The sequence below is a fragment of the Perognathus longimembris genome, chromosome 2, assembly GCF_023159225.1.
Source record: "Perognathus longimembris pacificus isolate PPM17 chromosome 2, ASM2315922v1, whole genome shotgun sequence".
Taxonomy (NCBI): Eukaryota; Metazoa; Chordata; class Mammalia; order Rodentia; family Heteromyidae; genus Perognathus; species Perognathus longimembris.
In genome coordinates, this window is record NC_063162.1 from 97007738 (window position 1) to 97023452 (window position 15715).

A 15715-nucleotide genomic window follows, 5' to 3' on the forward strand; every position below is an offset into this window, starting at 1 on the left:
ACAGGTTTGTTTGTTGTCTTTCTTCTTACTATAATAACAATTTAAAATTGGATATATGTACTGAGAAACTTCAGTGTAGAAAAGCCTGATGCATAAAAAAATAAGAGAAAGCATTAACTTGTCCTTTGGGAGAATAATGATGCCCCCAGCACTCATCATAAAGAAGGAAAAGGTTTCAGATAGGAGACAGACAGGAAGCAAAAGAATTCAAAGGTAAAAAGCACAAACAAAGAGCATCAGAAAACGGTTGGTCTTAAGTTGTGATATTTCTTAACAGGATGGTCTAAGTATTATACAATAAAACAGATATGTTTTCATCTATGTGGTACTGTTTACAACTCTTTATTTTATTTATGTATGTATTTATTATTTTTGAAACAATATTGCTAAGATGCCCAAAATGTCCTTGTATTCATAATCCTCCTATCCCAGCCTACCAAGTTCTTTTCATCTTTTTACATAAGTAGATATACATTGTGATCTAATTATTTTAATATAGTCAGGGATGCAGTGCTCTGAACTAAGTTATAAAGCATACACTCAGATTAAGTATATGTATATATATATTTAATTTACACGTTATATATGGCTAATCTCATAGAACAATACATAAGAATTTAAAAATAAACTTGTTTAATATTTAATGTCACAAATACACAAAAGAAAAACTAGATATTGCATATACATATGTAACAGACATCAAGTTATTCTTCCATGGATACTATTTGAATTAAAACTAGACTTTTTCTGCTTTCACAAGGCAGAGTCAAAGTAAAGTGTATACCCTCTCTACACTAGTGGCACTAAAAATACAGGTTTGCCAGCTGACAGATGGCTGCTATCTATAATCATGGCTCAGGGCAGGAAATCATTGAGCCTGGAAGAAAGTATGTCAGCATGAAATTAAACATAAGGGAGCAATGATAAGTAGCCTCTCTAACCCCTCTCCACCTCCTAAATGTGCTCAGAGAGAAATGATACAAGTCAATCAAAGGAGACAGGAGACACTCAAGGTTTCCTAGGTGAATCTTCACATGGCATATGGCATTTTAATGTGATTTTTGTAGATTTGATAGTATCAAGTTTATCAAATTTTCTCTGTTCCAAATAGACCATTTTATAAAGTAAAATTGGGGAGGAGAGAACTAAGAATGTAGCTTAATTTAGGAGATGGAGACATAGCTCAGTGGTTGAGTCTTTGACTAATATGCCCAAGGCCTTATGTTTGATCCCTATACCACAAAAATAAATTTAAAAAAATGTTTTCAGACACCACAATCATTTATTTATGTTGAGATCATCAGAGTATAAGGATGACCACCCTAGCATTAGATTCACATAGTCTGAATTCAGTCACCACCACTTTGGTAAGTTATTTACTTCTTTAAGCTAGGCTTTATTTATCTTCATAGCAACTGATCACGTGAATATTGATATGGAAGGAGGCAATATATGAAGTGATTTCCATATTCCTGGGATAGAAGTCAGTGTGATGTAATCATTTTGGCTGTTGTGGGTTGTAAGTTATCACTGTGTCCACATTTCCTATGGAGTACAGTTGCAACTGCTCACATTCATATCAGTACAGTGTCACTAGTGATAAAATAGACAACTGATTTTCTTGTTGATAAATGTGACCTCCATTTTCAAATATCCTTTCTAAAAAAATGCTTGTTTGTGGAGGGTTCTGATGTCAATAATTACAAGATCGTTGTCTAGTAATGGTGAAATTACGTCTTATCACATTTACTTTTGAACATGTGTCCAATTTTGATTTCAAAGGCCATGTGAACAACCAGCAAAGTGAATACCATAAATATTTACTGGTCATGCACTGTGTTGATAATTTATTTTCTATTTCATTCGTAATTCACACCCCACCTGTGAGAGGAGGCTGCTGTGGTTGCCATTGTACATGAGGGAAGCAAGGACAGAGAGCCCGAGAGCACATACCCGAAGACACACACGTCACGAAATGGCTTCACCTTTGGAGGATGTCACAGCCCCTGATGCTGAGGGTTATGGACCCTCATTTAAAATGTTGGCAAGTTTCAGAATCATTTGACATGAACAGGAAGAATCCAAATGATTAAGTAAAATAAGAGATAGTAGTCTTAGGTGAGATGGTTCATGTCCATTAGGGGTAGGCAGTGAGGTGTGCAATGTGTTGGGGGGCAAAAGCATCTTCTGCATTTCTGCTGTTCTTGTAGTGTTTGTTGGAAGAGTGATCCTGACACTTCAAGTAACAGACACACATGTGGGGGGCCTGGTGTGGGGGGGCATAGCAAAGGAGGACCAATCTACAAGTCTCACTGAGAACATCCCAGGGAAAAACCAAACGAACTATCTCTTACCAGAGGTTGCCTTAAAGAGACAGCATCTGTGGCTATTTTTCTATGTTAATATAGTTTTTAACTATTTTTAAGGTTTTGTTTATTATATGCAGAAGCAAATTAAGTGTTTCACACTGATACACAGCAGTTGTGTGGGGTCCAGTTGGTCTGAGCCTATGTGGTTGAACCTCCTGTGCTTTCTACTCATTGGTTTTCTTTGTATTGTTTCAAAGATCAAACCACATTATTGGGGAAGTGAGTTCTTTCTTGCTATTGAAATTGTAATTGTTATTAAAGCTGTGTTTAAGTATTCCAAAGCAATTGAGAGTCTGAAGAATTGGGTTTCTGGCAGTAAATTCAGAAACTCTGTTGAAGAGCAGAAATGAAAAGTGTCAAGATAGAAGTTACCAATATTAAATTATTGAAATTACTTTACAAAATACTAAAGGGCTTCCTTGTGAAGCCACAACTAAAAGCTCTTCTCAGAAATTAAGCAACCAAAATAAATGAAGTCAGAATATTTCATACATCACATCATGCATTCTACAGCATTTTGAACACCCACTTTTAAGTCCAGTAGTTGTGGAGATGAACTAGTGAACAAAAAGAGAAGGAGGAGGAGGAGGGAGGAGGAGAAGAAGAAGAAGGAGAAGAAGAAGAAGAAAGAAGCAGAAGCAGAAACAGCCAGAAACCAGGCTCTGGTGGCTCACTCCTGTAATCCAAGCTCCTGGGGAAGCTGAGATTTTTTTTTGACTGTTTTTTAAATTTTATTTTTATTAAATTTTTGACAAGGTGATGTACAGAGGGGGTATAGTTACATAATATAGTAGTGAGTACATTTCTTGTCATATTTGTTACACCCTCCCTTATTTTTCTTTCCCTTCCCTAGTTCAGGTAAGCATATATACAATATCCAGTAGGACACTGAGATCTTCAAATCATGGTTTGAAGCTAGCCCAGGTAGAGAAATCCAAGAGACCCTTATTTCCAATTAACTAGCAAAAAGCCAGAAGTGAAAATGTGGCTAAAATAGTAGAGCGCCAACCTTGAATGAAAATGCTAAGAGAGTACAACCGGGTCCTGAGTTCAAACCCCATCTCCAACCACCCCCAAAATACAGCTCCACGTTAATTGACTCCATGAACATATTTGGTGTGGATGGGCAGGGGAAGAAACTGTCATCAGTTTCTGAGAGGGGTGCTCACCTTGTACTTCAGACCTCCTTTGAAATAGCCCACAAAATCAGTAGACTCATAATCTTGGAGTTCTCTGTTCTGCACTGGCTTGCCACCCAAATAGTCATCCATCTGGACGGTGAAGATGGCAGCTGCTGTGCTTTCGTCCTGGGAGCATTCTCTTCCTAAAAAAAAAAAAACAGTACCCAGTGATGATAGGAGAAAAGGCATGAAGGAAGAATCGTTGATGTGAAGGAAATCAGAAACATCCTTTTCAAGTATACACCAGTCTTCTACGGAAAGATCTTCGATAGAAAGCACAGTGCAAGGTATTAGTTCACTAATAAGTAAAACTTCTTTTAAACATTTATATAACACACACCACTGCCTGAATGCTTATGTAGAATCAACAACGTATTCTAATTTGATTCATGAAAATATTCATTTGGTACACAACAAGATCCAGCTGGGAAAATACTTTGCGATTGATTTGGCCTTTATTAGCATCAAACTTTGGGCTTCCACTGTAATAAATGTGAACATCATGGGCTCTAATTGAATAAATAACTTCAGGGAATTGAGAGATTTTTAAAGTAAGAAAATGAACCCCTATTTTAAAGTCTGCCTCTTTATTTCACTAAGGAACTAGTGTGCTAAAGTTTATGTATTTTATTTTTGTCCCAGAAAATTTTAAGACACATGTAAAAACTATTTTCATAATTCTAACACATGTCATCCAGGCAAGTTCAAAGGTCAAAATTTTTATTTTAAAAAACAAAACAAAACTCAAACCCTTTACTACGCGTGAGCGGCATAAAAATCACAACTGATTGTAGAAATAAAAATAGCTAGTGTTTGTGAGACCCTGAGTAGGGGCCTCACATTGTGCTAATAATTGACATGAATTAGCTTCAAGCAAGCCAGTGAAACAGAACTTATGCTCTACCGTGGTTCAGAAGAGGAGATAGAAACCTGGAGAGGTCGAATAACTTCCCTAAGGTCATAAGAGAATCTTTGACAAAAAAGAAACCAGGCACAGGTTTTGTGTGATGCTAAAGGAAAGGCTTGAAGAAATGCAATGTGTAGGATTTTATTTTTAATATGCCAACTTGCTGGGGATATGGCCTAGTGGCAAGAGTGCTTGCCTCATATACACAAAGCCCTGGGTTCAATTCCTCAGCACCACATATATAAAAAAACGGCCAGAAGTGATGCTGCGGCTCACGTGGCAGAGTGTTAGCCTTGAGCAAAAAAGAAGCCCGGGACAGTGCTCAGGCCCTGAGTTCAAGGCCCAGGACTGGCAAAAAATAAATAAATAAGTAAATAAAAATTAAATATGCCAACTTTACTTAGTAACAAAATTTTGTGGTGATAGGATATGTTCATTTTCCCCATGGATAAATAAGTCATAAAAGTCTAGAAGGTATAACAGTAGTTCAATCATAATTGAAGTCACCAAAATTCAAGCAATTAGTTAACTATATCAAAGAGGCAATTTGCAGTTTCCCTCTTATACTCAAAGGCTGCCTTTCTAATAGGATCTTCTCAGGAAAAAGAAAATTCAGTACCTAGAAAAATACTTGACATATTAAAAATTTTGTGAACTTTCTAGGGTCAAATGAAGTACATAGAAACACATGTAGATTTTCAGTGTGAATACACTGGTGTCAGTCTTCTGTCCATTTTTCCAACTTGGAGAATACCAAGAACAACAGAGATGTAGATGTTGTAGGGAGGTGCTTTAAGAGACAAAAGAAAAAGATAGCTGTTATCACTGTAAGTGATGGATTTGACAAACATTCTTACTTGGACGAGTGAAAACAGAAATCTCTTTGGATAAAAGTGATAGTTATGAAGTTAATTAATCAATTCATTTACAAATTAAACAATGCTTTCATTTGTAGAAGTTTGCGTACTGTGCTAGGCCAAGGTTGATTAGAATGAATAAACCAGAGTTCTTTCCTTAAAGAGGTTGCAAGGACTTAATGAAATCAGTATCAGATTTTGAATGTGAAAATGAGGATTGAATTCCATTGTGTCATTATATAAACACATACACATAAACCACAAAAATACATAAAGGAAGAGAAAGGGATTAGAAAAGAAAGAATTGGAGGATAGGAAGAAGAGGAGATAATCTAACATTTCCTCCATCAAGCAATGTTGCTTTTCCTAAGGTGATGCAACCCAGCTTGAATATGGTAACATATAGCTCCACAAGTCTATTGTGCATTGTCAAGATTACTTACAACAGATTTATTATGAATGATAAAAAAAAGTTATAATTTGGGCGTGTATATGTGTGTGCTTGAGATGTTTATTGTCTTGACTGCAATGGCTTCATGGGTATGCACATATGACTGTGTTTGTGCAATTGTATATTTCAAGTATATGCAGTATTAAGTTCATGAGCTTATAGCTATAGTTCAATAAATCATAAAAGCAAAAAACACATTCACTATCATGATTAAATTCTAGCATGTATTCTAAATCATAGCAACTTTGTATATGAATTTTATATGACTTCTTTGATTTTTCTCCTGTTAGTGTGTGTGTGTGTGTGTGTGTGTGTATACTGGGGTTTGGACTCAGGGCCTCGTGTTAGCTAGTCAAATGTTCTACCACTGAGCATTACTCCAGCCCAGTACTTGGGTATGTATTTAACAAAAAAAGTATGGGATATGAAAATTGAATGTATAAAATGGTGATGAAAATAATCAAAGAAGATCTAAATAGGTATAAAGCCAAAGCATTCATGGATTGGAAGATGTAATATAATAAGGATGTCAATTATCTTCTAAATTATCTCTCAGCCTAATGCTATGCTAAGCAAGATATAGTGAGGCATATACATACTTATTACTAAATGTATATGGGAAGGCAGAGGCTAGCAAAACTAAAGTAATCTTGATGAAGAAGCATAGGGGAGAGGAATTGCTCTCCCTATTATTAAGGCTTACCAAGAGCCGGAGTAATAAAAGTGTCTCTTGGTGAATAGACCCTGTTTCTGTTCATAGTCACAGTTTGTATAAACATAGTATGGTTTAATATTCTTATAGTACAGTAAAGTAGAAGGAAATAACAGCATAATCAGGACACCCACATTCATACAATCCACATAAATGCTCTTCATTCCCTAGTTTTACTTGCACTCATTGCAGTGTTTGCGTGCATCACATTCCCCACAGGTTTATAACATTTGTGCTCATAGATCCACTTTCTCAGCCAGATCCTGTAGAGCTCACAGCCAAAGAGTTCCCTTATGCTGTCTTTCATACTTTACCCACCTTCTGCCTTTACTGCCCATGCTGTCCTTCCCCCCTTGCCAATGCCAAATCTAAAATTAGATCACTTCCAAATATATAAATTGAATCCTAGAACCATTTTTTGTTGCTTGCTTGCTTGGTTAGTTGGTTGTGGGGCTTGAACTCAGAGCCTAGGCACTGTCCCTGAGCTCTTTTGCTCAAGGCTAGCACTCTACCACTTTGAGCCACAGGTTCACTTCCAGTTTTCTGGTGGTTAATTGGAGAATACACTCAAGGACTTTCCTGCCAGGGCTGGCTTTGAACTGAGATCTTTATAGCTCAGCCTCCTGAGTAACTAGAATTACAGTTCTGAGCCACCAGTGGCTCCTAGAACCTTTGTAAGCTCAGTACAATTCCCTGGAGATTTCATTTATGCAGTATACATCAATAGTTTGTTTGTTTTTGTAGTATAGAATTATTACAATTTGTCAAACAAGTCACCTGTCAAAAGATATCTGGGATGATGTCAATTTGGAGTTATTTAAATAAAGTCTTTATGGACATTCATGAATAGATTTTGGTATGAAACTAAATGTTGAATTATCTGGAACAAATGCCTATGAATGTACCAACTAGTTCATCTGGTACTCACATGTTTTGAAAGAAATTACTAAATGTTTGCCAGAGTGTTATACCATGTTACATTTGTGTTCTAGCCCTTGCAATGTAAATGGTCCACTTTCTTAGCATCCTTGCTAGCCTGCTATATATTGTTATGCATTGAATATCATATATTGTAATCCAGTCTTTTTCACCCCTGAAGCCTAGCATGTACAAGTCACAACAGAAATGTATTAGTTTTCAAATGGATTTAAGTAGAGTTTGAAACTGTCAGTGAGAAAGGGTGAACACAGGTATTTGCAGTATAGATTAGGATGTGTCAAAGGCCAACTGTACACCAATCCCTGCTCATAGACATAATGCTGTAAGGAACCAAAAGCAGAAGATGGTATACACTTAAACTGCTAAGGAACAAAGCTGAAACTGACTGGATATGATGGTGCATGTCTGTAATACAGCTACTAAGGAAACAGAGGCATGAGGATCATTATGGTAGTCTGAAGCTATCCTAGAGAAAATTAATACAAGACTATCTGAAAAACAGACTAAAAGCAAAAAGACTGGGAGCATGGCTCAAGTGACAAAGTACTTGCCTAGCAAGCATAAGGCCCTGAGTTCAATCTCCAGAACCATAAAAGGAGGAGAAGGAGGAGGAAGAGGAGGAGGAGATGGAGGAGAAAGAGAATGAGAAAGAGGACAAGGAGGAAGAGGAGGAGGAGAAAAGGGAAACGAGCTGAAATAAGTTTTAACTTACGTGCAACAATTCTTACTTGCCTTACATTTAAGTATATAACATTAATACAAGGTGCTACATTTGATAATATGAGACATGGCACTGGGTTATGGAAATATGGAGGAAGAAACCTGGAATGATGACTTGATTCTTTCTCATTATAGCTTCCATTTCTCCATATTTCCTCTTCCTTCCTGCTACTTGGCCAGTTCCTTCTTTCCTAGGTGGTATCTTTCATCCCAGTTCCACTTTAACTTCCCCTGATGTTTTGATCTCTGCTAATCAAATTTTCCCTCCTGGAACATTCTCAACTTGTCTTTCTGATGGATTCATCCTAATTTAGGTCTCAGCTTGATTTAGATGAAATCCAGTTTGCTTAGGGAAATGAAGTAAGCAAGCTTCTGGGTAATTCCCTCTGAAAAACTTGTTGACTTGAAGCTTTTCCATCTTTCCATGACTTCCTTTGGCACAAGAATCCTTCTAACTACCCTTTTACTCCCATCAAGGCTTCTCCACTTCCCATAACCAAGACACTCTGCATCTCTTTCAAGGTTCTTATCACATTTGGCCAGGATTATATCATCTTCTGTCTTAGGACACCTTTGAGATGGTAAAGCCTCGGGGAAATTTCATAAATTATTCATATTCTAAAGTGCTGGGCACACAGAATGGTTATAGAGTAAGTTAGAGTTTAATGTGCCATTAACATCAGTTTTTGCGGACATTTAAGATCACCACATGTTCTGTCCAAAGCCCTTCCTATTATACTAAATGAGTAACAAAGACTTAAAGTGAACTTATAAACCCTATAAAACACAGTGCTTAAAGAATCCACTTCCAGAATAGAAGAATTGTCATCAAACAGTGTGCTTTTCTGACAGACTCGAACTCAACTGTTGTGCTCAGCAAGTTGTGAAGTACTCTCCCATTTAAACTCACTCAAATGGCAACTGTGGCATTTCAGATTCTGATTGATTTCAGATCCACATTCTGGATGGAAAGGCTGTGGTACAGATTTCACTGTACTATCCAGTATCATTCATTCATGAATATAGAGGAGTGCCTAACATTTTCCCATGTGAAACATAGACATTGCTGTTATAACACTGGAAAAGTGAGACTGCAAGGGGAAAGCAAACAATGTTGGAAACTCAGCCTGAGCTCCTCGGCCACCTAAAGCCAGCACACAATTACAGCAAGCCCAAATACTGTCATGAGAAATGTCATTTTCCTCTATGCATTTCTCCTTTCCCTAATGCCTGGTGTAGTGTGAGGTGTGTGTGGGAGGAGGGTGAACTTTTAGGAATTCACTTCTCAGTGTTTTCTTTTTTAATCTTCAGATGTTAGGAATTGAAATCTTGGCTCTCAAAGACTTACAAAAGCACTATGTGTGGTTTTGTGTCGTTTTTCCCTCCTGAGCTCAAGAAGCAAATGGAAAGAAACACCAGTAGGACAGAGGTAAGCTAGTTGTAAGAGAAGGCAAGAAGGCTCAGATAATCAGCACGTTGTTGGACTGGGTGTGCCCACTGGCACAGGACCTCGTCGGGAGAGGCTGGACACGCAGGATGTTTACGCGTGAAAGCAGAAGGTGGAAAAAGTAGAACACACAAGGCTCAGTGTCCTGAAAGCCTGGCACCAAAGCAGCCCAAAATAATGACCACTGCAAAAGAGCTGTTCTGTTCCACAGTGTCCTCGTTAAAGCAGATAAATACTAAACTGTTAAAAACAGCCAGTCTAAATAAACAAGGTAGCCACTTAGGACTACTTATTTATATAGACAACATATGCAACTTTGTTTCCCAAACATGTGAGCAGTGGGGTGTGGGGAGAATCTTGATTTAAACAGGTTCCCCCCAAAATGCTAATCCCTACAATTAGTGGCGCTGGTACCCCAAGGCAACAAGTAAGAATAAGTTAATTTTTAATGAGAGAGAGAGGAAAAAAAAACTTCCTGCTAGATGAGGGAGATGTCCACAAACTTGTCTGACTTCACTTCCATCCTTGCCAGAGAAACCAAGACTGAACTTGCGGGACCTTGAATAGGACTTGGCCAGCACCTGCGCGCGCAGAGCAGAGCCCCTCCGCAGGAGTTGGGGTTTGGAGCTGGAAGTGGGGGAGAAGACACAAGAATGAAAGCCCAGGAAATGACTTGCCGAAGGTCAAAGTCAGTGGCGTGAATCTCCTCCGGACTTTGCCCGCGTCCCAATTTACAGCAGCCCAAGAAGTGGACTTGGGCAAGGAGAAGGTGAAGGGCGTGCCCAGCCCGGCTGGTCCTCTGCAGTGTCCCCTAGCGCACCGGGCCAGGGCCAGGACTCCCCGGAGCCTGCCGTGCTCGGATCCCCGCGTCCTCCCTTCCCCAACCTGGGCGCGATGGGAGCGCTCACCCAGCCAGAAGTGCAAGCGGTAGGTGAAGCCCCGGCTCGCCCGGGCGGTGTGCAGCACCAGGTAGGCGTCCCCGACGTAGAAGTCGCCGTAGGCGCTCTCGGGCACCGGCACCAGCTCCAGCTTCTCAATCCTCCATACCTGCAGCCCTGCCTTCTTGCCTGCCCGGGCAAACTCCGGGTGGTACAGCTCTTGGGCCATGATTCTCGCTCGCCACACGACGACTAGAGATAGGCTAGATGCTCAAGAGCCTGACCAAGCCCAGGCCCGCAGGAGAAACCCCATTCGGCCAAGATTTTATAGGGTTCGCCTTGAGCAGAGGCGGGACCCAGGATCGGGAGGGGCTCGGAGCCCGGGCGGTAGGCGCTGGAGTGCAGCGCTCATTGCCACGCCCTTCATCGGACCAGAAAGGCACCCGCGTCCCTAAAGTCTTGAGATTTACTCCTGGAAATGCCTCCTCAAAAACAGAAAAGCCATTTTTCTCTGGCAACAGATGCAAAAGATTGCCGTTTAAACCTGTTCGGCACGCCCGCCCCGGGCACACCCATTCCCGCCGCCCTGCTGTGGTTTTCACGGCTCCTACAAACGCTGTTCTTTCTGGGTTTCAGGGTGCCGGGCCGAAGAGGGCAATCGCTTTCTTGTAGCGTTGTCCTAGAAGGTATACAGTGTTTTCTGGAGCAATCCTTTCTAAGATCAAGACCAACTCTACTGACACATGCAGCAATAATGATTCATTCTCCCATGCCCACGAGAATTTATACTGCATCCTTGGTTAAAATTCCCTAAAATTCCCAGAGCGCTGAAGTTTCTCTTCTTCTGGATCTTCTCAGGTTGAAAACATCATGTAAAACAAGATGAAACCTGAAAGACCTCACATGCCCTGCCCAGGGGACAGGACTCTGCAAATCCCCTGGCGCTCCAGAGCCCAGAGCCTCGGTGAAATTCTCGCACCACCTGCCTCCTTCAGCCTAGAAAGTTAGGGAGGAAAACTGTAGAGACACCCCTGCCACCCTCCCACATAAGTCTGTGTGTAGCTTCTTGACCTGCCTTTTCAATTACCTGCTACCTGGCTGCAAGGTATTCGTTTTCTCATTGTTTCACCTGAAACTTTTGCTTTGGCAGTATAGGTAAAGCACGATAGAATGCAGATGAAAAGTCACTCTTCGCATTTATTTCACAGAAACTGGTATGAAAAAGTATCTCCTGCCACTGAAAAGCAAAGTCACCTGGCATCCACAGAGAGAGAAGAAAGAAGAAAAGAATGAAAATAAATATGTAAAGTGTAAAAAAAGCTGATTTTTTTTTTCTGGTCCTGGGGCTTGAACTCAGGGCCTGGGTCCTTAAGCCTTTTTGTCCTCAAGGATAGCCAGTGCTCTACCACTTGAGCCACAGCACCACTTCCAATTTTTTTTTCCTAAGTAGTTTATGGGAGATAGGAGTCTCTCAAACTTTTTCTATCACTCTTTTTCAAATTGCAGGAGTCCCTAAAGGTGACTAATAATGATATCATTACTCAATGCCTTTCTTAATTTATTTTTAAAAATAAATACTATATGATCATGCTAAAATTCAATAATACAATACACATGAGGAAACAATTTATCTGCATTTCACCCTGCCACCCAATTGCTTTTGTCAAAGACAACTAAGTTACCAGCTTCTTGTGTGCTTTTCCAGAGATATTCTTTCACTAACAAGAATACCATAATAGAGAACATGGGTGATAGAGCTATTTTTTAACAGGAATGGTAACATATACAATGTTCTAAATCTCACCATGTATGTTGTATATCTAAAGCTCAGGAAGAAGAGTGAACAGATGGAGGGACAGAGACAGAGAAAGACACACACACATACACACACACACACAGAGGGAGAGGGAGAGAGAGAGAGAGAGAGAGAGAGAGAGAGAGAGCATCCCATAACCATTACCTACAGAACTGCCTCTACATGGTAATCTATCTAATAAATGTATTCTACTTAATTTAAACCTATCAGACTTCATAGGCATTAGAGGTGTGTTTTTGCTAATACAATATTATTGCCAGTATTATAAACAGACTTTATTATGTATGTACATGATTATAATGTGAGAAAAATTCTTAGGAACTGACAAGGTTAGTGCAATGGTTGGGATAAAAAGTAACTCTCACAAAGACACATGTCACTAGGTGCTGATGGCTCATGTGTGTAATCCTAGCTACTCAGAAGGCTGAGACCTGAGGACCACAGTTCAAAGAAAGTCTGGGAAGGAAAGTCCATGGGACTCCTATTGTTGTGCCAAGTAGCAAAAACACCACCAAGAAGACCACCGAGACTCAGACATTCCAAAATGCAAAAGCAAGGCAAGGCTTTATTTAAGCGAGCTGCAACTCAGGACTCGTCCTACCCACTGACACAGCAGAGGTTAGGAGGAAGCCCTGAGCTGTGATTACACAGGGCTTATAAAGGCAAAGAACAAAGTTACAACAATCAGGTGTTCAAGCAAGAAAGATTAGGATACAGGTACAAATCTGATTGGCTCAGGGTTCAATTCTAGGGGTGGTCAGAGTTAAGCATTCCCAGCGGTTAGAGTTCTAGACCGACTGGGCCCTAATGGGCTTGTCCTGGGTCTGCTCACAGGGCCTGCTTATCTCAGGTTCACATGGTAAAGTGGGGTTCGCGTGGTAAAATGGGGTTCACGTGGTAAAATGGGGCCTGACTTCAAAGTCTGGCACTTCATTTCCCCCTTTTTCTTTTTGGTACCTTGGGAGCCAATCATGGCTCCATTCTGTCCATTTCAATGGTTTGCATGTCTAGGGGATGATATAGAGATAAGGCATGGGCCAATAGGGCCCAAAGTAGTAACCAAAGGGCCTGTCACCATTTCTTACAAGTACAGTCTCTGTACTTCTGTTTTGCATGCCTCTAGTTTATCCTGCCTCATCTTCCCAAAAACAACTCTGGTCCCTTGGTTTTAAAGGGGGGCTGATGGGTGAAGATCATCCATCTTCTGTGACTTCTTCAGGCTGACTCAGGGGCGTTGACCTTACCTAGCCAGGAACCTATAACCTTAGTCTACTTTACCAAGGGACTGCAGGATTACTGCAAACTGAAAATTAACTTTCAGCTATACAGACTTACCATTAGCTGTATAGTGTTTAGTATCCAAATGTAAGCAACAAAATAATACATAAACTTCACAGCTGTGCCCTGTTCATTTGTCTTGTCCTGTAATGTGTCTGTTTGTCTGTTTTGCTTTTGCTTATTTCTTGAAGGGGTTGTCAAAGTGGACGCGCTTACTTGGCAATCCTGGGGAGACTCTCCACCCTTGAAAGGGGACCCCTGGAGTCCTGCCTTCAACTTCCCTTGCAGGAGCTTGTGGGCCAACTTGGGAGATCTAGCTTTTCTTGTTCTTGTTCTTGTTCTTGCCTGTGTGTTTTCCTCCTTTTGTATTGTTATAATTGTTTTGTTTTTTGTAGCCTTTTGTACTGAACGTCTGATCAGAGCTATGGGTAACGTTCTATCATGGGAACCTCCATCTAGCCCCCTAGACTTGAGTATGATGCAAAATTAAGTTTAAGTTTAAATTCAAATGGTCATCAAGTTCGGGCAAATGTTTTAAAAGAACAGGAACTATAGTTAAAAATTGTTTAATTAAAAAAATCAGAGCTAAGTGTCAGAAATTTGGATGTAAAGGTTTATCACTGTTAAAAAAAAAAAAATATATATATATATATATATATATGCTTGGGTTTCTCAGTTCAAAGACCAATAGGAAAGGACAGGAAAAACCTGGGATGGGCCTGTGTGCCTATCTACAGGAGTGAGGGGTGATCTGGCAAAGGTGCAGCTTAGCCAGTCCACGTGGTAGCACAGGCCCTGGAGGGAATCCACGTGGTGGGACAGCTATAAGGGGATGTCCATTCATGGTGGAAGAGGACAAGCCGGCACCAAGACAGTTCATCAAGTCCTGAGGAGTCAGGATGGAGATAGGCCGTTCTGTAGGACAGGCCAATGGAGGCCTTTCTTTTGTCTCTTTTGTTTTCAGGTGAACTTTGAAAACCTTGTGGTAAAAATGAATGATTTGACTGAAATATCTAATGGTTAGAAAGTTTATTTGATGTGATTTGATTCCTGTGCTATTTTTGTAATTTGGATTTTAAAGAATATATATTAAGCTAATGGGGATAGAAGTAAACTCTCATTAACTCTATGTATGTAGGAAGAAATGGTAAAATGGGCCAACGTTTCTCACTAACTTATTGGAAAGCTGAATGGATAAGTATTTCTAATTCTATAATTGTAATTCTTGCATTAAGAAAAAATTTTGATTTGAGTTCAAAGGTCTTCAAGCCATGCCGTAACTGGGACTGAAGAAAAAAAAAAAAGAAGAGAGGCTTTTTAAAAAAAAAACAAGCAGCCCGGAGGCAAAGGGGGGCACCTGGTTTCAGAATGCCTGTAAGCTTCAGAGTTTTTCCAATGCAGATAAAAGCCAAAGTGTTAGTGTTAAAGCAGAAGTTAGTAAAAAAGGCTTTGGAAATCAAGAATACATTTCTAGATAAGAAATTTGAAATTTGGAGGTAAAATTGTCCTAAATGATTATTGCAAATTGAGAAAAGGAGAATTATGGCTACCAAAATGTTTAATTGCCATTCCAGTTTTCTCTGTAGGTTTTTTGTAACAGTTTCCAGCAGGCCCACAGAGGACAGGTGATTCCTACAAGTTTGTCAAGACCTAACACTGGCCCTTAATAAGTTCCAGGTAAGAGCATGCTTAAAAACTACTTCTGGACCACCTTGTTGCTTTTAATTGGAGTAAAGTGGCCTCTTGTAAGACTCATTGATCTGAAATCTGCGGTTCGAAGCCAGCCCGGGCAGAGAAAGGTCCCTGTGAGAGACTTGTCTCTAATCAGCCAGCAGAGTGCTGGGAATGGAGTTGTGTGGAGCTCAAAAGTGGTAGGGTGCTAGTCTTGAGCTGGAGAGCTGAGGGATAGCGCTCAGGCCCTGAGTCCAAGTCCAGTGGAAAGTCACTCCTCCTGGGACAAAAGTGATGGAGCATCCAGAGGCAGTAAGCCACTGCTTAGATGGCAGAGATGGTGTCAGATCCTAGAGTTACTCCTGTTTGGCCTTTCAAAAGTTAATCAAAGCCGGGAAGTCCTAGAAGAATAGTTCATAAGCATGCCTTTCCAATGCCCATGTCTGTCTACTGGGCAGGAACTTGCCAGTCATCTGTGATAGTGGGTAG

At 40.2% G+C, this 15715-nt stretch overlaps 1 protein-coding gene across 1 annotated transcript in view; it reads right to left on the bottom strand.

Moving 5' to 3' along the window:
- Scin (scinderin) overlaps positions 1–10823 on the bottom strand; it is a 70734-nt gene extending 59911 nt beyond the window's left edge. The window contains exons 1-2 of the mRNA XM_048339764.1: positions 10492–10823; positions 3539–3693 (exon numbers count right to left, since the gene is read on the bottom strand). Of these exons, the coding sequence (XP_048195721.1) occupies positions 3539–3693; positions 10492–10690 (354 nt within the window). The 5' untranslated portion in view covers positions 10691–10823. The remainder of the gene's footprint in view (positions 1–3538; positions 3694–10491) is intronic.
- Positions 10824–15715: the final 4892 nt, after the last annotated feature.